The 25,640-nt window shown below is 34.2% G+C and overlaps 1 protein-coding gene across 3 annotated transcripts in view; it reads left to right on the top strand.

Annotated features, from left to right (window-relative positions):
* ADGRV1 (adhesion G protein-coupled receptor V1) overlaps positions 1 to 25,640 on the top strand; it is a 473,598-nt gene that overhangs the window by 148,830 nt on the left and 299,128 nt on the right. For all 3 annotated transcript variants that reach the window (XM_036225348.1, XM_036225347.1, XM_036225349.1), the window contains 16 exons: positions 1,516 to 1,771; positions 3,091 to 3,293; positions 4,271 to 4,447; positions 4,816 to 4,998; positions 7,134 to 7,313; positions 10,479 to 10,643; positions 12,530 to 12,647; positions 14,450 to 14,573; positions 15,472 to 15,610; positions 15,776 to 15,961; positions 16,264 to 16,496; positions 18,540 to 18,688; positions 19,405 to 19,606; positions 20,736 to 20,955; positions 23,326 to 23,565; positions 24,896 to 25,045. In XM_036225348.1, coding sequence (XP_036081241.1) covers positions 1,516 to 1,771; positions 3,091 to 3,293; positions 4,271 to 4,447; positions 4,816 to 4,998; positions 7,134 to 7,313; positions 10,479 to 10,643; positions 12,530 to 12,647; positions 14,450 to 14,573; positions 15,472 to 15,610; positions 15,776 to 15,961; positions 16,264 to 16,496; positions 18,540 to 18,688; positions 19,405 to 19,606; positions 20,736 to 20,955; positions 23,326 to 23,565; positions 24,896 to 25,045 — 2,925 coding nt within the window. The remainder of the gene's footprint in view (positions 1 to 1,515; positions 1,772 to 3,090; positions 3,294 to 4,270; positions 4,448 to 4,815; positions 4,999 to 7,133; positions 7,314 to 10,478; positions 10,644 to 12,529; positions 12,648 to 14,449; positions 14,574 to 15,471; positions 15,611 to 15,775; positions 15,962 to 16,263; positions 16,497 to 18,539; positions 18,689 to 19,404; positions 19,607 to 20,735; positions 20,956 to 23,325; positions 23,566 to 24,895; positions 25,046 to 25,640) is intronic.

Below are 25,640 nucleotides of genomic sequence, written 5' to 3'. Positions count from 1 at the left end.
AGGGAGTTATGGCACTGAGCTGGTTTTTGGGAGTTGTTTCCATTTGAGGCAAGGGAATGAGATGTTACACCCCTGCTTTAGCCATCCTCGACCTTCGGTCACCGTCTGGATGGGGCACAACCTTGGGTGAAACAGTTGCTGCAGCTGAGGGCAGTTCCCAGTGAGAAACAGAGAAGCTGTTATTTCCCGCAGCTGGGGACGGGTGCATCAGCTCCAAGAAAATATTTGAGTCAGCGATCACATTATCTACTATTGGAGAATAGCGTGAAATTGGGGCACAAGTTCCAGAAAAAAAATCAGAATGGGTCAAAAAAGTATATGTTATGGTCCATCATTTCCAGGTTTCTGTATCATTTGAAAGATGATTGGACCTTCAATGTCTTAAGAATTACATGGCCCATTTTATTGCATTGAATATTTATACAAACTACAAAAACTATAAGTTGTCTCTCTCAGGTTTTATATGTTCTGAATTATAATGCAGTTCCCCAATTAATAATTATCATATAAATATGATTAAAATTATTTTAATTTCAATGCATAATGGTATCTTAAGTGTAGACTGTATTTCAGAAGAGTTAATTATTTTATATAGAGGTCAGTAAACTCTGTAAAAGTCCAGATAGTAAATATTTTAGACATTGTAGAATATACGCTCTCTTTCTCAGCTTTGCCTTTGTAGCACAGTAGTAGCAATAGACAGTATGTAATTGAATGAACTTTGCTGTGTTTCAATGGATTTGGCCAATGGGCAGTGATTTTCTGGCTCTTGATTTTAATGAGGGCCTTAAGTTTGTATTCTCAAGTGCCTTCTCAAGGTGAAGAGATGAATGTTAGCAAAATAAACCTGTAATGCTGATTTGAATAATTATAAATAGCTTGTAGCCATATTGCTGGGGAATAAAGCCAAAGATGGGGAACAATTGTAAATGACATTCAAAAAACAGACAGAAGCCCTATCAGAAAGAACTTCAGATGCCTTTTAGCAAATTCGATTTGACTCCTCAGACAATGGAGACACTAAAGGTGAAGAGAGATGCTCCAGTTTGTATCGCTGGCTATCTTTCTCTACCTCCATTTTGACTGATTCATTGTTAAATGACATATCTATTCAGAGTTTAGCCAAGGGAAATAGCAATCCTAGCAAAACTTTGTAGAGAAAAATGTTTCAACTATGTGACACCTTCTTAATGTTTATAGATTTTTATATATGGTATCTAGGACTTAGATTCCCAGAGAGAGTCTATGTACTTTATATTTCAATAGAATGTAGACTTCAGGATATGTCAGTTTGGCTATATGGTTTATTATCTTCAGTTTTAGTAATAGTTTACTTTTTTTTCTTAACACTCTTCCACATTTAACATGAAAGGTACTTGATTGATTTGTAAATATTATGTTGTTTAAATATCTTGTTATTTAAGTTGCAGCCAATATTAAAATAAAATCTAACCTTCCAATATTATTACTGCACAGCGATAATTAAAAAAAAAATTTCTTTCTTTAAAATTTTAGATTTTGTTTTCTGAAGGCCAGGCACTGTCTACAATCACTCTGACTGTTCTTGCTGATGATGTACCAGAGTTATCAGAGACTGTGATTGTAACACTCATCCATATTACTACAGATGGGATTGAAGACCCATCAAAGGGTGCTATTATTGATCAGAAAAGAAACAAGTCTGTGATAACCACTCTGCCTAATGATTCACCCTATGGCTTGGTGGGCTGGCATGCTGAGTCTCTCTTCATTAGAGTAGCAGAGCCTAAAGGTAAAGCTTCTTAAATATTTTTCAGATTCTAGTAAGTTTTATTGGATAGTTTAATATGTACTAAGGATGTAATTTCTCATGATATTTTTCAGTTTGACATAATTTTTTAACTTTTTTATATTTATTGAATTTTGTGATCATTAAGCATTCAGTAATATGGTATAGAAAATACTTATACTTTTTGAGACATTGCTATCATGATAGAAATATTATTATTTTAGTAAATCATTGCAGTAGAGGGGATTATTTTTTTTTTTAACTTTCTCTTTTTCATCCTTTATCTGTTCTCTTTCCTTACTCAATTTTCTCTTTGTAGATTTTCTATAGTTAGAGGAAACAACACAGAGAAATGCATACGGTACTCCTGGTGTTAATTGTTAAACCTAAAGCAGTAATTAGAATAATATTTTTCCTCTGAAGTATGATCAGTCCCTGTTTCCTTTGAGCGTAATGCTGAAATCTTTGCCTAAATAACTATTGTTATCGACTGTAGGATAAACGGATTTTTGTAGATAATGGTCATTTGACTTATTTGAATAAAAGGTTAAACATACATTTTTAAAACATATCTTTTTAAAATATACTATGTATAGGTTCTAAAATATTCAGGTAGGAACATGAACATCTGTCAAGGACCTTTCATTTAAATAGTTGATGGAAAAAAATGACATGTAGTTATGGACCTGGGTCTTTATATTTCTGTATATATGGGCACACAAGCAGTAGACTTAAAACGATCTGTTTATTGATTTAACATATTTTTGAAGCACCTAGTAAATAAGTACCAAAAATTGTGCTATGTGTTCTGTAAACAAAGACACAGTATTTGGTCACTGAAACTAACAGACAGTGAGGAAGATTGACAAGTATTTTTTTCTTCATAGATGGCAGATTGAATTTTAAAAAATCTAAGAAATGAAATAAAAAATAGGTGCTGTGAAATACTTTGAGCTGTACGATAGACATCTCACTATAAGAACAAAATTGTTCTTCTAATGATAGTTACTAAACCTGCACATACGCACTTGCCTAAGATTTTTAACAATTTCTGTTGAAGTACATGACGTGTACAATGTAAGATAGTGCTTTAGAGAACCAGTGGTATAACACTGGCAGTGTGTGGTGATTCTCAGTACAACTTTGAGGATGAGGGATACAAAGCACAAGATACTCCTTGGGTGGTTTACATTGTCTTTGTTTTACCTCTCTTTTCTTCACTGTCTAAAAGAGATAGTGTAGAACATTTCACTCCAAGTGCTTGGAACAGCATTGACAGAAAATAGAAAAGCTTATTTACTCAAGGTATGTCTGTCTTACAGATAACATCACCATTCTTCAGTTACCAGTTGTTCGAGATAAAGGACGACTTGGAGACATTGCCATTCACGTGGTAGCTAAACCCAATTTCTTATTGCACGTCAATAATCAGGCTACTGAAAATGAAGATTATGTGCTGCAAGAAACAATAATAATAATGAAAGAAAACATCAAAGAAACTATTGTCAAAGTTGCCATTTTACCAGTGAGTCTAGGCTTCAATGAATATGATTATATGTCTGAGTGGATCTATAATTTTATTAGTCGGATAGTTTTAATGAATAAATGAATGAATAAAATGCCCAAATCAATCCGGTTATTTTTATTGTTGGTTTGGTAGGGCACTATTTTCATTTAATGATACGATTACTTTAATCAAGATTAGTCTTCAGGTGGTTTAGGTCTGAGATTTTAGCACTCCCTGTCTCTTTCTCATAATATCTGTAATGATGCATAAGAAACCGAAAGTGGTTAATGTTATCAATGATATTATAAAATTAAATATTATATTTATGTTATATTATAAATAATAACTATATTATTTATATTTTATATTGTTAAATAAGTATATTATATAATAGTACTAGTGTTACTTATAGTGGTATTAGATAATAGTGGCTTCTGGAGAAGACCTTCTTGGAGACACATATGAAGCATGGGGCAGAGCGAAAGTTTCCTTTTCACTTTTAAAAAAAATCTTGAAATTTTTTACTAGTTATTCTAAAATAAGGTAACAATATTTTAAAAGTTAAAATATTAGATTATGTCTAGATTTACGAGTCTAGAGCTTTCACTTGTAAAACATGTTGCATTTACCAGTTTCTCCTACTTTTTTTTTTTTTTTTTTTTTTGGTGGGGGTTATATATATATAAAACATACTCAACAGGATATGGTCAAATGTGGGATAGAATTTTTAAAATTATTTACTTGTTAATGAGTGTGAGGCTTCCATTGAAACATCACCATTAAGCTTGAATATCCTTGAAGATTCTGAAGTTGTCAGTGGGAGTATATTAAAATAGAGAAAGGAATTTTTTTGTATGTGTGATAGAGCTGTCCATTCCTGTGGAGAATCATTTGCTTCTTACTGAAAAATATCAGATTTCAAATGCAAATTCAATATATTTAAAAAAAAAAATTAAAACACCATTTCTCTCCCCTCCCTGCCACCCCACCCCCAGGATGATGCTCCTGAGTTGGAGGAAGGATTTATTGTCAACATCACGGAGGTATACCTGGTGAATTCCGACTTCTCTGCAGGACGGCCAAGTGTGCGGAGGCCTGGGATGGAAATAGTTGAGATAATGATTGAAGAAAATGACGACTCCAGAGGAATTTTTAAGTTTCATGTTATCAGAGTGAGATGAGCTTTTATACATTTATAGTAATACAGAAGCTTGTGCCTATTGATTTAGCCAGGTAGTATATTTTCATCAAAAAGTGATATTGCTTATAAAGACAGATATTTATAAATATCTGTCTTAAAATTTGTCTTATAGACTAAATCTTAATTCTCTTTGAGCTAGACCAAAGGATTAAGTTCGTTTAGTCTTACATTAAATGTAAGTGTTCTGAAGATCTATTATGTACATTTATATCTGTGTATAGATTTCTACTTTGAAGGGGGAAGTTATAAGACTGATAAGTAGAAATAATAAATTTAGAAAGTGATGACTTATAGGAATTACTTTTGTCTTGCATTTTAACTTATGTTGTTTACTTATAGGATGCTGAGGGTGTCATTACTGCCTATGAGGTGCCTCCACCCCTGAATGTCCTTCAAGTTCCTGTCATCCGGCTGGCTGGAAGCTTTGGGACAGTAAATGTTTACTGGGAAGCAACACTGGCCAGCGCTGGCCTGGAAGACTTTGAGCCGTCTCATGGAATTCTTGAATTTGCAGATAGACAAGTATGCCGGTTGTTAACATATTAGCATTTTTGTTCGTACTTCATACTTTTTATAGGCATCCACCAAATGATTATGCAACAGTGATTGCTAAATGGATTTTACTAAATTTCTCTGTTAAGCTAAAAAGAAATATTGCTATTTAATGTATAATTATTTAGTGGACTTATGAAGAAGAAGGAATATCAATGTTCTCCAAATTTCCCCACCTGATTCTATTTTAAATAGGGGTTATTAAAGGATAATAACTGGCTTAGAGGTACCTGAGAGCACATAAAAAAAACTGATGAACTAGATTATTCATATGAATTTTTGGTTCTTTTATTTTTTAATGTTTGCAAACATATTTATTTAGGATTTGCACTAAAAGTATGCACATTTATTATTTAATATCCCAAACCTCTTTTACAATTGAAAGACTAAAATGATAGGAAAGTAACAAAATAGTTAAAACTTGAAAAAATTAAAAGACTATATTCTAAATTTGGGCCAATCAGTCTTAACAATTACAAGAATTATAAGCTTGGCAAACAAAAGGGCATTTTGTGATATGTAAGAATGTGATGTGATAAATATTTAAGTCAGTAAGTGGGAAAAGCCTGTGAACAGCTATGAAAATGTTAGTAACTTAGAATAATAGTATCAATCTACATGAAGTCTGATTTTGCCTAGAATGATTTGCATCCTGTTCATTAATTTATGAATTGTCCCTAGGGGGGCAGTAATTAGAGATAAAAAAAAGGCATGCAAATCTAAATTTTCCTATACATAAAGGCTTATTATTGTTAATATTTGAAATCACGAGTTTTTAACAACTTTAGAACTTAAAAAAATTTTCTTCTAAAAGGAAGGCAAATGCATATTTTTACAGTAAATGCAGAAACAAATTGATTTCTCATTGAAGTAGCCTCTGAACTTTAGTTATATTATCAACACTTTATTCCATGCATGGGGCTGAAGTTCTTTTAATTAGCAGCATCCTTAAGATAAATAATATTACTATATTTACCATTTTATGGGGAAGATGTTCTGTATTCTACAGTTAAGATTTGAGGTGCAGACATTTTATTTTATTTATTTATTTTATTTTTTCATTTTATTTAGTTCATATTGAAATATAATCTGTATTTCCCCCACTAGTGACTTTTGGAAGTAAGGAAAGCATACATATTCTCAGAGGTGATGAGATTATTTGGCAAGATGCTTTGCCACTGATGTTTCACCCAATACTTGACTCCTCACTACTCTGCTTCATCCTCAGTCTGATCACACATTTGCTCTTTACCCTGGAACTTGAGGTGCAGACGTTTTTATAAGCTTCCATTTTAGCATTTGATTTTGTTCAGGTTTCTGCCTCTCCAAGTGTAACATTCCAGATTTCTCACTTTTCTCTGTTATTAAATTAAAGGTTTTAGGTAGATTTAAGTAGAAAAACTTCATTTTCTCGTAAATGTCTGTGTCAAAGTATTAAAATTTCCCATTGGGATACAGAAAAAGACTTTAAATATGGGGATATAGCTGGGGTATTTTTATCACCAAATGTGAAATTACCAGCGAGAGCAAGTTTTACTTACAAATTATAAAAACTTTTAAAATAGACTCAGACAAATGAACAAAATTCTGATCAACGTTTAAGAACAACAAATTTGGGTTTTCTTCCTGCCTTTCTTTTCTCCTGCATTACAAAAACAATTTGAAACCCAAAAGGGATTTATTTTAATTGTAGAAGACAATGATAATTTTTATTTCATATAATAATGATACTAAGTATAATAAAATTTGTTTTTACAACAGTTATTGGAGCCTACATGAGGTTTTAAAAATTTTCATTCAAGAATAAGGCTTCATTGGTTTTTGGATCGATGAATAACACTATATTTTATTACATTTATAATTTCCTTTGTCTTCAAAATAATAGACTGCGAATTTCTGACTTTGAATTACTATAAATATATGTGACTTTAAAATGGTATTATGAACATAATGGGGAAAAAATTCTTTATTTTTCTTCTGTACTGAGTTTCTAAGTTTCAACTAAAAATATAAACTATATGTGATCAAATATTACATTATATCCTGTCTCCCTCCTTTATTCTTTCTCTTTCTCCCTCTTTTCCTTCTTATCTCTTCTTTTGTAGGTTACTGCAATGATAAAAATCACCATAATTGATGATACTGAATTTGAACTCATGGAGACATTTAATATTTCCTTAATTGGGGTGACTGGAGGTGGCAGACTCGGTGATGATGTTGTGGTAGCTGTTGTTATTCCACAAAATGATTCTCCATTTGGAGTATTCGGATTTGAAGAAAAGACTGTAAGTTAAATATTTTCAGGGTGATGATGTGGTGCCTTCTCCTAAGCTAATTTTTTATGTAATTTTTAGCAAAAAGGTGTCTTTTATTTTTAAAAATAACTTTCTTATGCTTCACTTGTGATTCGTTTATCAAGAGTCTTGAGTTTGCTGTTGAATTAGGGGACAGTCCTCCAACCTATGTAGTTTGATAGTGATCTTACATCAGGCAGTTACAAAGGGGAACAGATTCTTATTTATTGGGTATAATAGACTAAGATGTACTTTTTGTCCATACATCTGTTCTCTGCCTTCCCAGCTGCCAGACCAGTTTCCTGGTCATAAGGCAAGATTCTGTCATAGACCTGGTGTCACATCCCAGGATTTAGCTACGGAAGAGTTTATATTACCTTCGTTTCTGGTACGCTGTCTTGACTTATATTGAGCAAAACACCACAGTCACCCGGCTCATGTGTTTCTCTGTATTTTTTCTTTCTTCCCTCTTACTTCTCATTGGCCGTCCGCTTTCAGAACCTGGAAGAGGGAGCCCAGTAGTTATTGGTTCAACCACTGAAAGAGAAAAAAAGCTGAATCAGCCATCTGTGTAGCCAGGTTTCGTGACCAGTGCTAAATTACCTCTACATTTCAAATATAAAATAAAGTACTATAAACTATATCATAATTATTATTATATGATGTCGTAATTATGACTTTACATTTCAAAGGAAAATCTAAGATGAAATAATCATAAAAATATTTAGATAATTCTGATACAGTTTTTTGGCTCCATATGTCACTATTCCCTTTATTTATTCACTTATAGGTAGTCAATAACTCACCATAGATCATTCTAAATAATAACAAATTGCTCTAAATGTCAATTGAATGCCTTTGCCCTTCTATGTATGCAAGGCTAGGCCTACAACTTGCCTGTCACAGCTGGGTTTCCCAGATGCTCCAGAATTTAAATATACCCTAATAATTGCCTAATGATTTTATCACTTAAATTTTAACTTCGTAAGAAAGTAGAAACCATAGGAGGGATAGAAAAAGCTTCTGCTGGAGCCTAATGATTCTTTTTCGTCCAGAGTGAGTGTAAGGAGTGGTAAATTCACAAGAGAGTGGCTGTGACTGTTTCCTAGGCAATGTAAAAAGTCTGGGAAACACAAAAATGTATAAAGAAGAGAGTCAAAGTATTTATAATATTACTGCCCTGAGGTAGACATCATTAACATTTGTATTTCCGTTGAAGCTTTCTTTTTGTGCATATATGCAAGGAAATATTTTAATACATATGCATATGTAATTTAAATTTTCTTCTGAGGTTAAATAAAAGGTTCAGGGTTTAGTAGTAAAACTTCATATTGATGAAACCTTATAATGTTTTTCATTTTAGTTTGTCATGCTGTTGGACTTAGGCACTGGGCAGTGTTAGGGGAAAGGAAGAGGATACTACTGTTCATAAATAATTTTTGTTTATTCATTTTATCTCAACTACTTTTAGTGCATAAACTTTAGTGCTCCCTTGGTCTGAGAACTCATATCTTATTGTAATAGCCTCAAACTTCCAATTTGTCTTACAGTCTAAGAGTAGGAATTAGGTCACCCAAACTCTGCTGTGTTATCCCTCATAACCTTTGTCGTGAGGAGTAAATGAGTTGATATACATGAAGTCCTTATAACTGGGCCTTATACTTAATAGGTGTCAATTGATATTTTTATTGTAGCTAGTACTAGTAGTTATCAGCTTGTTATCAGCTTTCTGTGGCTACTTATATCCTTTCTTACTGCCAACAGCTCTTGATAACATGGAGTTTATCTTTTAATATATATCTAAGATATAAAATATTGTGCACACAGTGAACATTCTGCTAGCATTATTTGATGAAACAGATTAGGTTCAGCTTTGAGAGGAGGTTGTTACTATAAATCTGTCAAAATTAAGAAGCCGCTCACAAGGGCAATGTGCTAAGTATACCAAAGCACTAGGAATAGCAGAGGCTCATGGAAAGCTACTTGTGAAACCTAAACTGTTCTTAGCTATGGAAACAAAAAGGACTTATGTATGCAGTTGGTTTATAATGGATTTTTTTCCTTCTCACTTTGTTTCTTATTTAATATTTACGGCTTCTGAGGAGTGGTATAAATAGCACTGGGTGTGGAGTTAAAACATCTGAACTAGATTCCAGGCTCCTCTTCTCTGAATGTATGAATATATATCTGGCCCTTAGATTTCTGTGAGGCTTAAATAAGATAAAGAATGTGTAAGAATTGACATATAATAGAAACTCAATAAATATCAGTTGACTCCAGATCCCTACTCTTGACACCAACATAGAATCTCCTGGAAGAACCAAAACAAGATTAACTTATATGTTTGTTGGTGTCTGTCTTGAAAATGAAAACATTGTGTTATATTTTGTATTTATATAGCAGGTAGATGGTAAATGCTCAATTTGGACTTTGCTTCACAGAGTCAATATATGTAATTCAGTTGAAACAGTTCTCTTAATATGAATATTATGTAGAAGATAAATAGTATAGGTACATTCACATACTGAATTTTTTTCTCTTTGTCACATTAGTAATAAATTCTCTTTTAAATTTGGACTTATTAAAGTTGGCACACTGCAGATAATTCAGAGGGCAGTTTAGGTCTGTGGGGTGCCTGACTGTCATAAAAAGAACCCCCAAATCTCACTTTCTTAACATAGAGTTTATTTCTTCTTCATGCAAGAATCCTATATTAGTGTTCCTAGTTTGGGTCTTACGGACACCTATTTTCCACGTGGCATCTTGGGTACCAGAGTTGTTCCATTGTGTGGCTCTTTCCTCCTCTGGGTCCTGGGAGTCCCTTCTAGTCACCTGCAAATGGAGGAAGAAGGAGTGTAGAAGATTGTGTGGGAAGTTGATGGCTATACTGTTAGCATAAATCACTTCTGCCTGTATTCTTTTGGCCAGAATTCAGTCACGTGCTTTACCTAATTGCAGGAGTGACTAGGAAATGCCAAGTAGCTGACTGTCTTGGACAAAAAGGAAATGCGGTTTGGTAAAACATTTTTTTCTGACACATGAGTATAACAAGCCGTGGATGAATTCTAAATTCAAAAATCGCAAATGAAAATAAGATTCTGTTTGTTTTTCCTGCTCCTTTTTTTTTTTAACTTTACTGGATTTTCTTTCTTTCAGATCATGGTTGATGAATCCCTTTTGTCAGATGACCCTGATTCATATGTGACATTGACAGTTGTCCGGTCCCCAGAAGGAAAAGGAGCAGTCCAGCTTCAGTGGACCATAGATGAGACGGCTAAAGGTGATCTCAGTCCTCTGAGTGGGACACTTCATTTTGATGAGGTATCTATCATCATCATCAGGACTCTGAGAGCTTTTCTCTTTGTTTGATTTTCTTTTCTTTTCCATAGCCTTACTTATGAATGCCTATGATAGTATTCACTGTCTGGACTTTTTTTGAAATTATATACACTGTGGAAGGGGGGAGGGGGAAATCGCTCTCTCTCTCTCTCTCTCTCTCTCTCACACACACACACACACACACACACACACACACCAAGAGAAAAGAGCTTTCAACACCAAACAACACAGAAACAAATCTTTTTTTTTTCTTTCAGTTTTCTGATAAGTGATTAAAGAATTAATCAGCAGTGCCCTCTGGCCATCCATTTGTCACTTAGACATTCTGCCACCATTCTTGAGGTATTGGTCGCTCTAATGGCATTAATGATGTCAAGCTAGATGTTGCAGAGATTTCATCCACTCATTTCTCAGATTCTGATAGATGGTGACTCATGAAATACCTAGGTTTCATATCTAGCCATGATCTGAAAACTTCTCATCTGGCCTGAGAGGAATTTAGAAATTACTTTCAAATTTCCGTAAAGATTTTCCTCAATAATAATGAGCAGTAATTTCCCAATTACCAGATTCTAAGTGCTAGACCTACTTTTCAGAAAATTAGAAAGGTTTTCTTGTTTTGAGCAGGACATCCAGACCAAAATGGTTCATAGTCTGATATTTTCCCCCAGTAAATAAGGCCATCCTCTCTCAGAGTTGTGTGCGGGACTGATGGGTTTTAGGTCAGTCTGAAATTGATTTTCTCCATCTAGTTTTCTGGTCAGCAACCTGGTACACTTCATGTACAACTGCATACCAGCCTCACTGTTCCGGTACATCCAGCTCTGACATACAACGTCTCCATCCTAATGTTTTGTAGCTCAGACACACAATCAGAGTCTCTAATTCAAAATATGCAGAAAGTAAAATGGATAGCAGTGATTCATTGCATCTCATGAATTATAGATTTTCCATGAATACATTTAATAAGGTCTGAGACAGGAGTATACATTTTCTTAGAAGCTCTTACAAAATTCTTTTAAAAGTACAGATATTGTAAAATAGGAATCAGGAGCTATGAAAGAGAAAACAGCTTGGGTGAACCAATTAAAATAATGTTTTTTTAATATTAAAAATCTCAAAGAAAAAATGCAGTTGCAGAACTAAGATGTATGTGAAAAGGAATAAACAGAAGAATTTAAACTGTAGAAAATTAATCAGTGATGCATAGGACAAATTGGAGTTGTTTTATCAGCATACAGAAGAAAGGGTAAAGATAAAAATTATATCTGTCATGATTATGGCTTTGAAATATTAATCTAGTTGTCCTCTCTATATTTGCTTTCTTCTATTCTTTCTCTTCCAGCCAATAATGAAAACTTAATAGATATTCCAGGAAATTAGTGAGTCAAGTGTAAGATAAGAGAGGGAAGGAATCATAGTGAGCATTCTGGAGATCAAAACCTGTGGAAGGAATTGGAAGGAAGTAGGAATGAGTGGAGGGCAGAGTCAGAATGGGTAATAGGAAGATAACCTTAACCTTCATAAGTAGTAAAGCTATGACCTTGACTTTTACATCATGCTGCGACTATTTCGCTCTCTTTAAGAGAGTAGGTATTAATGATTGAAAATTTCGGTAAATTCAGAGACTGTGTTATTTTTCTCCCCTTTTTCCTGTTAATAAGAACCTGAATAGGATTTATAGTCAGAGCTAATTTTTTATAGTAATTCTCTTTAGAAGCAACTTGAAATTCTTGGGGACAGAAAGGATACACTTTAAAAAATGCTTATGGACATAAACATCGTCCTACTAATAAAAACAGACAAAATTTGCCTTTGGTCAATCTGGAAAATGTATTATTCCTTTTGTTCACTTTTGTTCAATGTAGACTGAATCTCAGAAGAGCATTGTATTGCACACACTTCAGGATGCTTTGTTGGAGAAGGACAGGCGTTTCACCATTCAGCTGATATCAATAGATGAGGTCGAAATATCTCCAGTAAAAGGTAAGAGAGATTCACATTTTTAAAAATAAAAAGTAGATTCTCAGAAAAATGGTTTTATGATTCCTAAAATGTTTGCAAAAACCTAAAGTTTTCTTTTTCCACCTGTATCACAGCTAAAGAATTTTTAAAACTGAAATCACAATGCCTGATCTTAGCAAGGCCATACATCAAACAAAGATTTTGTACAACTTAACTGCGTGACTTAAAAAAAAATAATAGTGTTTATTTTAGCAATGTTTGTCAAATAAAATCTGTAAGCTTGCTAAAAGATCTAGGAAGGGGACTAGTTAAATATAACAAAATACTATTCAAAAGGATATGGCAGAAAAAGCCTTAATTACATTAAAAATTCAGAACACAATTACATGGATAATTATTATGTTAATAAAGCAGGCTTAATAACTACATGTTCATGTAATCCCATTTTTGTCATGTGCATGTCATAAATATGTTTGGAATTATTTACTTGCAATGTTGATAGTGGTTTTTGAATCCCTATATTTTTTACACATATTTGCAATGATTTCATATTACTTTTGTAATAAAATGTTATTTTTATAAAGCATATTATTATGCCTATTCCAGCCTATCTATACCTATTTTCATCAGAAAGTAATTACTTAGATATTTTGACATTTCAGAAACAGACATAATTTTCATTTGCCTATGGTCCATATGAAAATTTGTTTCTTAGAAATGGAGAGAAAGGATTATGGTTCTAGATGATTTCATTGTGGTACAAACAATAATAACCATAAAAAATGGCACAACAATTTTAATATGAAAACTTAGTTACTACTGCATGTCCTTTTTTGCCATCAACAGTGCCATCCTATCTATACTAGGGTCTGTGGCCAGAAAAGCAGAATTCTGTGGTCAAAGAAATTCTCAAAAGTGTAGAGTATCACTGTATATACCTAGGATAGATAATCTTGGAGTGCTTTCCAACAAGCCTGTGAGAGAATCATGTCATTGCACATTATTCTTCCGTAAGCCAGAAGTTAGCTCAGTTGTCTGCATCATGTCAAAATAAATGTGAGGGTTAATGTCATATAGGATAAGTAGATACAAGAACAAGTATATACCAGTGGATCATGGTAAATCATTTATTAATATGAAAAAGTTCATTATATACTTCTAACTGTGACATATTTGCACGTGGCAAACCACTCTTGGTTTCATTAATCCATTGTCACAGAAAGTGAGAGTACAATAATCCAATCCTTTATTTCACAAAATTCTAATGTGTGCTTCTGGAAACAATTTTGAAGCTACTGCCAAATTATAATATGACTATTAAATTACTCGATATGGTTTTTATTTCCATTTTAGTAGGAATTTTGACATATTCTTAGAAATGCTTATAAGCAAATAAGTCAGAAAATTAAAAGTAAAAAGTACCCTAAAGAATTCTTGCTTTTGCCACATAACTAATAGACATAGCCAGATAGCCAATGATAGTGAGCTGCAAAATGGTTACTGTAGAAGTGTATTAATGCCAATGGGAGAAGAGCACGTGCTTATCATGGGAGTGATACTGATTTATTACCTACTTTCTCCTGCCCCTTTCACTAAAATTTGATCTTGGACAAATTATTTGTCTCAGTGTCTTGAATGCCTCAGTATGCTTAAAGGTCTTTATCAGTAAAATGAGGATAATTTTGGTACCTAACTTGTATGATAGCCATGAGGATTAACTCATAAGATTAGTATATGTAAAGCACTTAGAACATTGCCAGACATATATTAAGTGAATACATGCATTTGCTACATAAGCTGTATATGTATTATCTTCATATTAGGTAGCGCATCAATAATCATTCGGGGAGGTAAGGGAGCTTCACAGGAAGTTGGGATAGCGCCATCCTCTAGGCATGTCCTCATTGGGGAACCCTCAGCAAAATATAATGGCACTGCTGTCATCAGGTAAGGACTTCATAATTTTTCTTTGCCTAGGTTAGGGTTTTATATAAATAATTAGTGTTTTTATGCCTTAAATACACCATTCTTAATACATACGTGTTCTTTAAGCATTGTTATTTGATATGTTGGTAACAGCCTGTGAAGAGTAGAACACATTTCTGGTAAAAGTTGAAGACGTATCCTGACCTATCTTAAAGTTAGATCATGAGGAGATGTCTGTTTCTTGGGTGATTTGAACAACCCATGCCAAGGACATCTATGTTTCAGCCCTAACCATCTGAAATAAGAGAGTTACTTCATCTCTGTAAGCTTATATGTCTTAGCTATAAAGTTATTCCTTAGAAAGTCACCCGGAGCAAGCATGTTATGATCCTAAGTGTCCTAAAATTAGGGCCTATTGTATAACTATAGGATGATCGTAGGCAACTTTATTACAGATTTTCTCATGAGGACTGGAACATCAAGTATTATTAATGAAGTAGCTGCATTTGAGTTAAAATTTTACTTTTTTGTTAGTTTTCCCATTAGCATTGCATGTGTGAAGTGTTTCCTATTCTTTGGAGAGCTTTGTTAGGCTATTCACATCCAGTACCTTGTGTATTAAGCGCAAGTCTATAATTTTTTTTAAATTCCTTTAAACCTTCCAATTTTAGTGTTCAGCTTTTGCCAGTATTATCCTCCAGCAGATTTACATGAGTTCAGTACTTTGAGTGTTGTTATTATGTTGGAATTAGAAGACTTTCTTTTGGTTTATAGTTTCTAGATGCTAGATCAGATTATTTAAATGTGTAATGCTTCTGAAATACATGAAAATTGTTTATTGTTGAAATACATGGGAAATATCTGGGGAAAGTTTCTTTAGTAAAAAGCATATTAAATATACATGTGTGTATTGTTATAGCCTTGTTCGTGGCCCAGCGATGTGGGGGGAGGTCACAGTGTACTGGAGAATATCCCCTGCATCCACAGGGGAATTTGCCGAAACATCGGGAAAACTGACAATGCGAGATGGACAGTCTGAGGCAATTGTAGTGATACAGGTATTAATATTACTGGTTTCTGTTACACCCTTTTGGGGGTGCGTGTGGCACGTGGGGTGGTAGGAGGTGGTTAATATCCAGGGTTTGTTGTTGCTTATGTGATAGGTTTTTTTCTTTAAATATTATAGATTCTGCCTGCTAATGACTCTCTTTGTCTTTCCGTAGGCTTTGGATGATGACATTCCTGAGGAAAAGCGTTTCTGTGAGTTTCAGCTCACTGGAATCAGTGAGGAGGGGCTACTGAGTGAATCCAGCAGCACTGCCAATATCACAGTGGTGGCCAGTGACTTTCCTTATGGCCAATTCGCCTTTTCACATGAGCAACTTCAAGTGGCAGAAGAAGCACAAAGGGTAGAGTGTGAAATACTTCAACTCTGAAGCTTTTTTTTTGTGGTGTTTTTTTTTTTTTTTTTAATATTGTGAGTGATCTTTAAAATGTGTTTCCTTGTTCCTATTCCAAAGTTTTCACAAACCGATTAATTAGCTTCTAACATTTTAACATGCAATTTAAATACTTTTATAAATTTATATATAATTTAAACATAATCCTGGTAAATAGAATTAGAGGCCAAATGAAGTACTGTCCAGTAGATTAATCATCCAAGTTAAACAAAAAACAAAAAACAAAAAACAAAACACCTCTTCTCACCTAGGTGAACATCACAGTCGTCCGATCGGGTGGATCTTTCGGCCGCGTGAGACTCTGGTATGAGACAGTGAGTGGGACAGCGGAGGCGGGTTGGGACTTCATCCCTGCACCAGGGGAGCTCCTCTTCGAATCGCAGGAGATGGTGAAAAGCGTGCAGATTGAAATACTTGATGATGGCCTTCCCGAAGGCCCAGAGGAATTCTCTGTAGTGATTGCTAAAGTGGAACTCCTTGGAAGGTAAAGTAGAAAAGAAAAATAGGAAAAGAAAACAAAACAGAAAGAGAGAAAGAGTAAATGCTAGGTTGTGTAGGGATTAATACTGATCTGTAAAATAGTTCTTTCCTTACTTGTTCATAATTTTATGTGACATTTGAACAAGGTAGGAAATTATGACAAAAACTAGTAAGTCTGCGTTATCCTAAAATATAATTTTTTTCCTTGAAAGTTGAAAGCTGTGTTTTTGTTGTGAGAAATCACTCTGGACAGCCCTGAGAATTGAACTTGCTATGGGTGTGGAGTAATCTGGTAAGGAAATAGGGTAATTGTTCTCTAGGTCCGAGGTCAGCTGGCTTTGGGGAATTTGCTTCCACCCTGTCTCCATCATTATACCTGTGAATAGGCTGGAGTGAGAGATTTCTTTTTGGAATCTCTGAAGACTGTATTATCTTCTCTCTGGGTGAATGAGGTTAATGTTTGCATAATAGCTGTTTTAAAATGGGTAAAAAAAATTGAATCAGAGGATCTCAGTCATTAATGTGCCCCATGTTTTCACTGAAGATCTAGAATTGACCATATATATGGAGGCCCTCTCATTCTCTGATTTAGTGAAAGTGACTTGATTGACAAGGTTGGGAAGCACCTTTATCGAGTGCCTACATATTGAGCAGCCCAGGAGAACCTCTGCACTGACAGCTTCTACAAAACCTTCAACTAGAAAAACATTTGCATTTATATAAGTTCTAAAGAGATTTTTCTTGTGCATGAAAATGTTTTTGCATTTGTTATGTAAATGTCATGCTTTTAAAGCTCTTTTAAACTATAATATTTCCTGGAATGACTTAGGCAGAGTATATATCATTCCTCCTGGGAAAAAAATATTGTGGGCTTGCATATACTTCGAATCTTAAATTTCCCCCAAAATGATTGTTTCTGGTGATGAGGATGAATTTGTACTTATAACAAATGTGTTAAAATTTGAGCTGGCACTGACTATTTTAATTAAATAGATGAAATTTGGTATCTGTGTTATTGACAAAGTAGGACTGGTAGCATTTGCCCTCTGTGCCATCTTTGTAAAAAAAGCAGCTCATACTTAAGGTTAATTCTAAGGAAATAAGTTTTTCCTTCCAGATGAATTTCTAGACTTCCTTTGTTCCACGAAGGAAGGTATTATAAATCTATTTTACCTAGTTGCTGGAAAATTTACTGCTTTGTTATTAAATGATGACGATCAGTTTACCTATAGTGTATCTCGGACTACTGCTAGCAGTTACTCTTGTCATTTAGTATTTTAATTCCCAGTTTTCTAATTTTGCCTTACATGTAATCATATTAACTAGCTTTCAGCCTTTCAAAACTAGGTAGGGTAAAACATGCCAGAAGTTAGGAATTGAGTATAGTGGTTTAGTGTCATTTTTTAGCTTCAGGAATTAAAATGATATAAAACTATGGAAGTCAGAACTTTCTTTGATGGGAATAATAACAATTAAAAAAAAAACGTGATCAGATAGGTAAACTATCATTTATATTAAAGAATTGATTGTAATTGGTTTCCACAGACATTAAATTATTTTTTCAAATCTTGAAGGTTTAGTTTGAAATTTCTTTAGTGGCATGCCACTCATTATTTCTGTAAAGTAACTCTTTCAGCCTAACGCTGTAAATGTTGAGCCCTACTGGTTTCCGTCTCTGAATGCACTGCAGTTTAATGTACGTTCTTATTTTGGTCCATTACTGTAGTATGTGATCAGCAGTGCATTCCTGGCCCCAGAGGTTCATTTTACAACTTCTTTCCAATTTCTTTATAGTTTTATTATCTTTCCATTGCCTAAATTTAATAGCTTTATATTAGTTTTGGTTTCATGCAGGCAGTGATAATTGCGAGCAGCACAGATTTCTGTTTCAAACATCATTTCAGGAAAAGAAAAAATATTTTAGTGTTGGGGATTTTTAAAAGTATTAAAATGCTTCATAGGACTATGTTATAGGAGCTAAGAGGACCCTTCACTTCATGCTAGGCAGTTATGTACTCATTTTATTTTATTTTTTATGACTTTCAAGAGGGTATGATTTTACCATCCAAGAAAATGGACTTCAAGTAGATCAGCCTCCTGAAATAGGAAACATCTCCATTGTCCGAATCACAATAATGAAAAACGATAACGCAGAGGGCATCATTGAATTTGACCCAAGGTATACTGCCTTCGAAGGTAGGTTCAGTAACCTTATTTGTAAATTTACCACCACTTTCTGAATTACAGTGTACCTGGACATGACATTTTCAGTTTGAATTCCCATACGTAAATTTTCTCCGATATGTGTGCATGTGTGTGTATATACATACATATGTATATACCTTTATATGTATTTATATATGCATTTGTATATTTATACATTTATTTTAAAAATATATTTTGAATTACTTTTGGACAATCTTGAATTTTGCTTATATATGCCAAAGCTGAATGGTTAGGAATGAAGCAACTTAGAAAAATTATGTTTAACCTTTGGATTATTGAAATGTTTGTATTTTAAGCATTTTTATGAATATATTTTTATCTTATCTAATTCTTAATTTTCTTTTTTTAATTAGAAAAATAAAGGAATATCCACTTTCTAATGAAGGGTCATTTATTTGTATGGGGCACATAGAGGAAGAATGCCTATGCTAATGATTAAATAGGTTATTTAAATTGTAACTTTTACTGTTCACTGTAACTTTCAACTTGTGATAAACTATACTCTTTTTAAAAAAATAAGTCACAAAAATTTCACTAATCATTTTTTAAAGTGATAAATAAACGATGGACAAATTGAATGCGTGCATTGTACCATTATATTTAATTGCCACATTTAATTTGACTGAATTTTATAAAAGTTGGCTGCTTCATCTGTCATACCAGTTAATTACAAATTCCTGCTACAGTGGATGAAGATGTCGGGATGATCCTGATTCCAGTGCTGAGGTTGCATGGAACGTACGGTCATGTGACAGCTGATTTCATCTCTCAGAACTCCTCTGCAGCTCCCAGCAGTGTCGATTATATATTGCATGATAGTTCAGTCATGTTTCAGCATGGGCAGAACTTAAGTTTTATAAATGTCTCCATCATTGATGACAATGAAAGGTAATACTATTTAATGATATCAGAAATATAGTAGTTCCCCCTTATCCATGGGGGATACAGACCTCCAGTGGATGCCTAAAACTGCAGATGGCACCAAACTCGATAATATACTATGCTTTTCCCTACAACATACATACTTATGATAAAGTTTAATTTATAAATTAGACACAGTAATAGTTATCAACAATAACTAATGATAAAATAGAACAATTTTAATAATATATTGTAATATGAGTATGTGAATGCAATCTCTCTCTCAAAATATCTTATTGCCCTCTATTCATCCTTCTTGCGATGATGTGAGACAATACCATGCCTACATGATGAGATGAAGTGAGGTAAATGACATAGGCATTGTGACATAGTGTTAAGCTACTATAAAATTACTTAAACAGAAGCACTGTGATACTGGGACAATTGATCTGATAACCAAGATAGCTACTATATGCCTAGCAGGTGTGTAGTGTATACATATGCTAGACAAAGGGATGATTCATGTCTCCGGTGGGATGGAGCAGGTCAGTGGGAGATTTCATCATGCTGCTCAGAACAGCATGCAATTTAAAACTTATTAATTGTTTATTTCTGAAATTTCCCATATAATATTTTTGGACTGTGTTCGACCACGTGTAACTGAAACCTTGTAAAGCATAATCTGTAATATAGGCATACATAGAGTATGAATATTGCGTTCTAATCTTTACCTATGTTTTGCACTGATAATAGAATTTTAGATTATACATATGCTCATTGAGAAACAAGTGAGGACTTTTAGGGGTGCTAGGGTAGGGAAAAAAGGATTGGGAGACCATTGCGATAGTATATGTCACTTTTTTCAGATAGAGGAAATAATTTTTGTTCCGGTTAGATTTTAAAAATCGAATCAATGTGGAATCATTGTGTAATTTTTTAATGCATTAAGCAGTTACAAATAGGGTCTAATAACAGCCAGATTATATAATATTGAAGTTGATCAATCATGCTTCTAGCTGAGCAACCTCTTCTTCTCACTTGGTGTGTGACTATTGTGCCTTGAATATGTATGACCAATTTGGAAAATGAGTAGTTATTTGGATTTTAGAAGCATTTTAATATGTTTAGACTAACAGAATTGCTTCTTGCTATGCAGTGAATTTGCGGAGACTATTGAAATTCTGCTTGTTGGAGCTACTGGTGGAGCGGTGCTTGGGCGCCACCTAGTGAGCAGAATAACAATTACCAAGAATGACTCTCCTTTTGGTGTTGTGAGATTTCTCAATCAAAGCGAAATTTCTCTTCCTAATCCGAATTCCATACTGATTTTATCCTTGGTACTGGAGCGGACTGGAGGACTCTTGGGAGAGATTCAGGTAGAGTTACTGTTTTCATAGTTTTAAAAATAATTTCTGATAGTTGAATTCCCAAATTAGATTTTCTTATTCATCAAATATGTTCATTTATTTGTTTGCAAGCAATAATGTTTCTTAATTACTTAGTAGGTATAAAATAGCTTCCAAGCCCTGTGAGGTACATGAAAATATGAGGCATACAGCTGTCCTCAGGGAACACTTGAGAAATTAAATGATAGATTCTGATAAAATGCATTAATTCAGCAAGTATTTGTTAAATGCTTTTCATGTTATGGGTACTGAGAACACACAGGTGAATAAGACGGAACTCATCTGTGTTCTAGTAGGGTTTTCAGAACAATAGACAAATAAATAAAAATAAAATTATTTGATAACACTAAGTGCTCTGCAGGAATGCAAAATTGAGAGACAATTGCGAATGACCTGCTGGCTACTCTAGTTAGGATGATTAAAGTGTGATATTCAAGCAGAAAGCTGGATGATTTGAAATAAGTGGTCATGTCATTGTTAAGGACAAAAACATTTGGGCAGAGGGAATAGCCAGTGCAGATCTACAAGCCTGGCTTGTTTGAGGTCCAGAGAGGTCCATGTGATGGGGGGCCTGGAGGTGCTGGGATAACAGCACAGGATAGATTAGTGGGGTTAGTAGGCATTTGACCACAGGGACTGTCTTAAAGAGGTTAATGATTTAATGCTAAGTGCAGGTAGAATGCTGTTAGAAAATTTTAAGCAGGGGACTAATGTCTGTATCACTGGGTGGTTATTTTAAGCAGCTCATTTATGACAGCTGTGAGGAAAATGGACTGTCAATAAGCCAGATTAGAAGCAGGAAGGGCTATTAGTTAGGAGGCTCTTGCCCGCTCTTGTCCAGGACAAAGCTAGGAGCTCAGACAAGCGTGGAGATGGAGATGGTAAATGAATAGACACTATGTTTTGGAAGAAAAGCTCATAGAACTCTTGGAAGCTAGGGAAAAGAAAGGAATTGAGGATAATGTTTTAGCAACTGGTTAAATTACAGTGCTGTTTGTTATGCAGGAGCTTGATGCAGGGGTTAGGAGTGTGTGGGATCAAAAGTTCTCTTTTGGCCATGTTAATTTGAGATAGCTACTAGACATTCCATCGAAGGGACCAGGTAGGCAGACGGATGTGCAAGCATGGGTTATAGAGTTCAGGGCTACAGACCCAGAAGATGTGGACACATATGGAGGCATTTGAAACTGTGTGGCCTAAGCAGAGTAGAAAGATATGTGAAGGATAACAGACCTGAGCCCCAGGCTCCCAGCATTTAGGAGTCTGAAGAAGGAGAGCCAGCAAAGAAGATTGAAAAGTAAAGGAAGAGGAAGACTAGAAAGGTATGTATCATGTAAGTATTACATAAGCCAAGAGAGACAGGATGCAGCATTTTAAGAAAAAGGAGGTGATCAGTTATGTCCAATGCCGATGAAAGATAAAAGAAGCAAAGAGAAGTGCCCAGCTGTCATTCTTCATGGACATGAAAAGGGTACAATTTTAAAAATACATTCATTATAAAAATTTGTTTTTAATAATAATTTACAAAAATTTCTGTTCATTTCTTTAAACATTTATTTATTTACATTAATTTCAAGTATACAGTACATTGGTTAGACATGTATATAGTTCATAAAATGATCCTCTCAGTTGCTCCATCCCTCGCCTGACCCACCACTTAACCATCATAGTAATGCTACCTACATTCCCTCTGCCATGCTCCTCATCCCTGAGCCCCGCCATCAACTACTAATTTGTGCTTCTTTAACACTTCACTCCATTTTAGCAGCCTCCCAACCCCCCTCCCCTCTGTCCATCATGAAATTGTTCACTATATTTGTGTCTGTTTTTGATTAGCTTGTTCTTTTTGTTTCTTAGATCATTTTACACTAGGAATTTATTTAAGTATATTTAGAAGAGATTGCACACACAGTAGACTTTTCACATGGTTTTATTGTCTTATTCAAATAGGTTTTGGCTGCAGAAACTGTGCACATAAGAAGACAGTGTTATACTCATTTATTTAGAAAATATTTCTATTTTTCCAATATGTATGTGTTTAAATATGTACTTTTATATTTTTGCTATCCTATGATGATTAAAAATGGCCAGAAATTCAGAATTTTCTTTTCTTGTTAGACATTTATATTTATGAAGACTGATATTCTGTAGGTATGCAGTTTATATTTGCAAATATCACAGTTTTAAAAAAACATGAAGCTGATACATAGGAATTTGTTGGAGATATTCTGGAGTAATTTTCATATATATGTATATGTTTTTTTCTAACACTCCACATCCTACAAAGTACTTCTTAGTTTAAAACTGATCATCTCTGTTGGAAAAACAAACACCCTATAGGTGGACTGGGAGATATTAGGACCTAATTCTCAGGAAGCATTACCAGCACAGAACAAAGACATTGCAGACCCAGTGAGCGGGTCTTTCTACTTTGGAGAAGGAGAAGGTGGAGTGAGAACCATAATTCTGAAAATCTATCCTCATGAAGAACTTGAAGTTGAAGAGACTTTCACTATTAAACTTAAACTTGTGAAAGGAGAAGCAAAATTGGACTCCAGAGCTAAAGATGTTACATTAACAGTAAGTTTGACTTTATTTTCCACAAATTTTTGAATTTAATAGAGTTATGAGAAAATGAATTTACATTTATTGAAACTCTACAGGCTTACGATGAATTGAAAGTTACAAAACCAATAAAGTCAATAATTCCTATGGTTGTTATACTAGTTTCTTACATAGTCTGATTATGGGTATTATTTTTTTTAAAGGCTTTATATAGTGAGAAATAACTTTTTTTACACTCTATATGGAAATTTGGTGTTTTGGAAATATTTGGCACTTACAGGGAGGAGGTATTTGTTATATAATCCTAAACACTGGATGTCTTTGCCATCAACATACATAAAAAGAATTAACTAGTTACAAGTCAGATTGTTTGAAGGAAGAATGGTAGTTTCTTACTTAGCACAATGTGTTGAATTAGATCTGAATTTAATATATTTGGTATGAACCACCCAGACTATTGGGGGGAGAAAGTACGTGGACCAGGACTACTGAAAATAATGCAGAGAACTGAGTATCTTCTTTTAAGTTTGGGAAATACTCTTATCTGGGGTCAGTATCAGTCAGATTTCTCCAGAGAAAAAGAGTAAGGGTGGAGTGGGTGGGTTTTGATGGCTTGTGGGGACAAAGAAGTCCAAAGTCCATAGAGCAGTCGAAAACGCAGGAAATCCAAGAAAGAGTTAAGTCTTGAGTTTGACTTTTGTGGGGCAGGCCAGCAGGCTGGAAACAATAAAGATTTCTAAGTTTCAGTCTTGAGGCAGAATGCCTTCTGGAAACCTCAGATTTTGCTTCTAAGACCTTCAACTGATTGGGTGAGGCCCACACACATTAACCAGAATAATCTACTTAAAGTCAACTGATTATAAATATGAATCACATCTACAAAATACCTTCACAGCAACACTGAGATGAGAGTTTGACCAAAAAATTGGGCACCATATTCCAGCCAACTTAACACATAGAACTAAGCATCCTAAGACTTTTTGGCCTTTTGGCCTTTTGACCTCTCGACCTTTCTCCATGTGGTATTATAACCAGTTGAAAGAAGTTAGCTAAAGTTAACCAGTTAAATAAAACAAGCATAAGGCAAACAAAGATAAATTCAGGCATCAAAGTACTATGCCTTTGAAATTCTGCAAATTGTAGTTTTTTGGACACTTACCCCATTATTCTTGGAGATTAAAACCTACTTGTTTTAGATAACAATCAGGTAGCTAGGTAGATTATATTCAAGTATTATTTCTATGTTTCCTTCACTTCTTCAGCTATCTATGTATTGACATGTTGGATATTATATTTTCATCTACAGTGATATCTGTCATCCACTTTGCATTCTTTCTATTTTTAGATACAGAAGTTTGGTGATCCCAACGGAGTGATACAGTTTGCTCCAGAATCTTTATCTGTGAAGACTTATTTGGAGCCATTAGCTCTGGAAGAGCCCCTGGTTATTACTTTCTTTGTCAAAAGAATCAAGGGCACTTTTGGAAAGATTACGGTACCATTTTTCATTTGATTTTTGAGCAACAGTTTGCCCAACAAACATGGTTGAGAGAAACAGAAAAACTGCCTTGTTCTGGTTAAAATTTTTCATAAACTGAAGTGACATGAGTTTTCAGGGAAGCTGAGAAGGTTCATTTAAGTATCTTTGGGCTCTCCAGTCAGCATCAACCTCTAGCAATCTCTAAATTGTATTACAAATAGATTTAGAAGATCTTAATCACAGTTAATTATGAAGAGCATGACTTAACTATTTTGTATTTTCTTGTTTGCTATAACATGGAGGTTTTCCTACTTAAATCTCTCAATGATTTTTGTAAATTACTTAATAGATTCTTTAGGGCTTTATTTCTCAGTGTCATTTTTTCATTTAGCAACTGATTTCTAAGAGAGAACATGCCCTTATAAATAATCAGGATATTTGTTTAATGGGTCATGGTTACTCGTTTTGTAGAAAAACATTTTGTGAAATTTTTCTATAAAGTTACCTCTCTTTCTGTAACTGGTACTTGTTCAGTTGAAGCTTTATGGTTTAGAGGCCAAAAAATTTTGGGAAATAACTTAATTCTTGAAATCTTATAGGTATTTTATTT

This window comes from Rousettus aegyptiacus, unplaced genomic scaffold (genome assembly GCF_014176215.1).
Source record: "Rousettus aegyptiacus isolate mRouAeg1 unplaced genomic scaffold, mRouAeg1.p scaffold_m13_p_8, whole genome shotgun sequence".
NCBI classification, from domain to species: Eukaryota; Metazoa; Chordata; class Mammalia; order Chiroptera; family Pteropodidae; genus Rousettus; species Rousettus aegyptiacus.
Note: the sequence above shows the minus strand (reverse complement) of the source record. Positions and strands in the feature narration are given on the sequence as shown.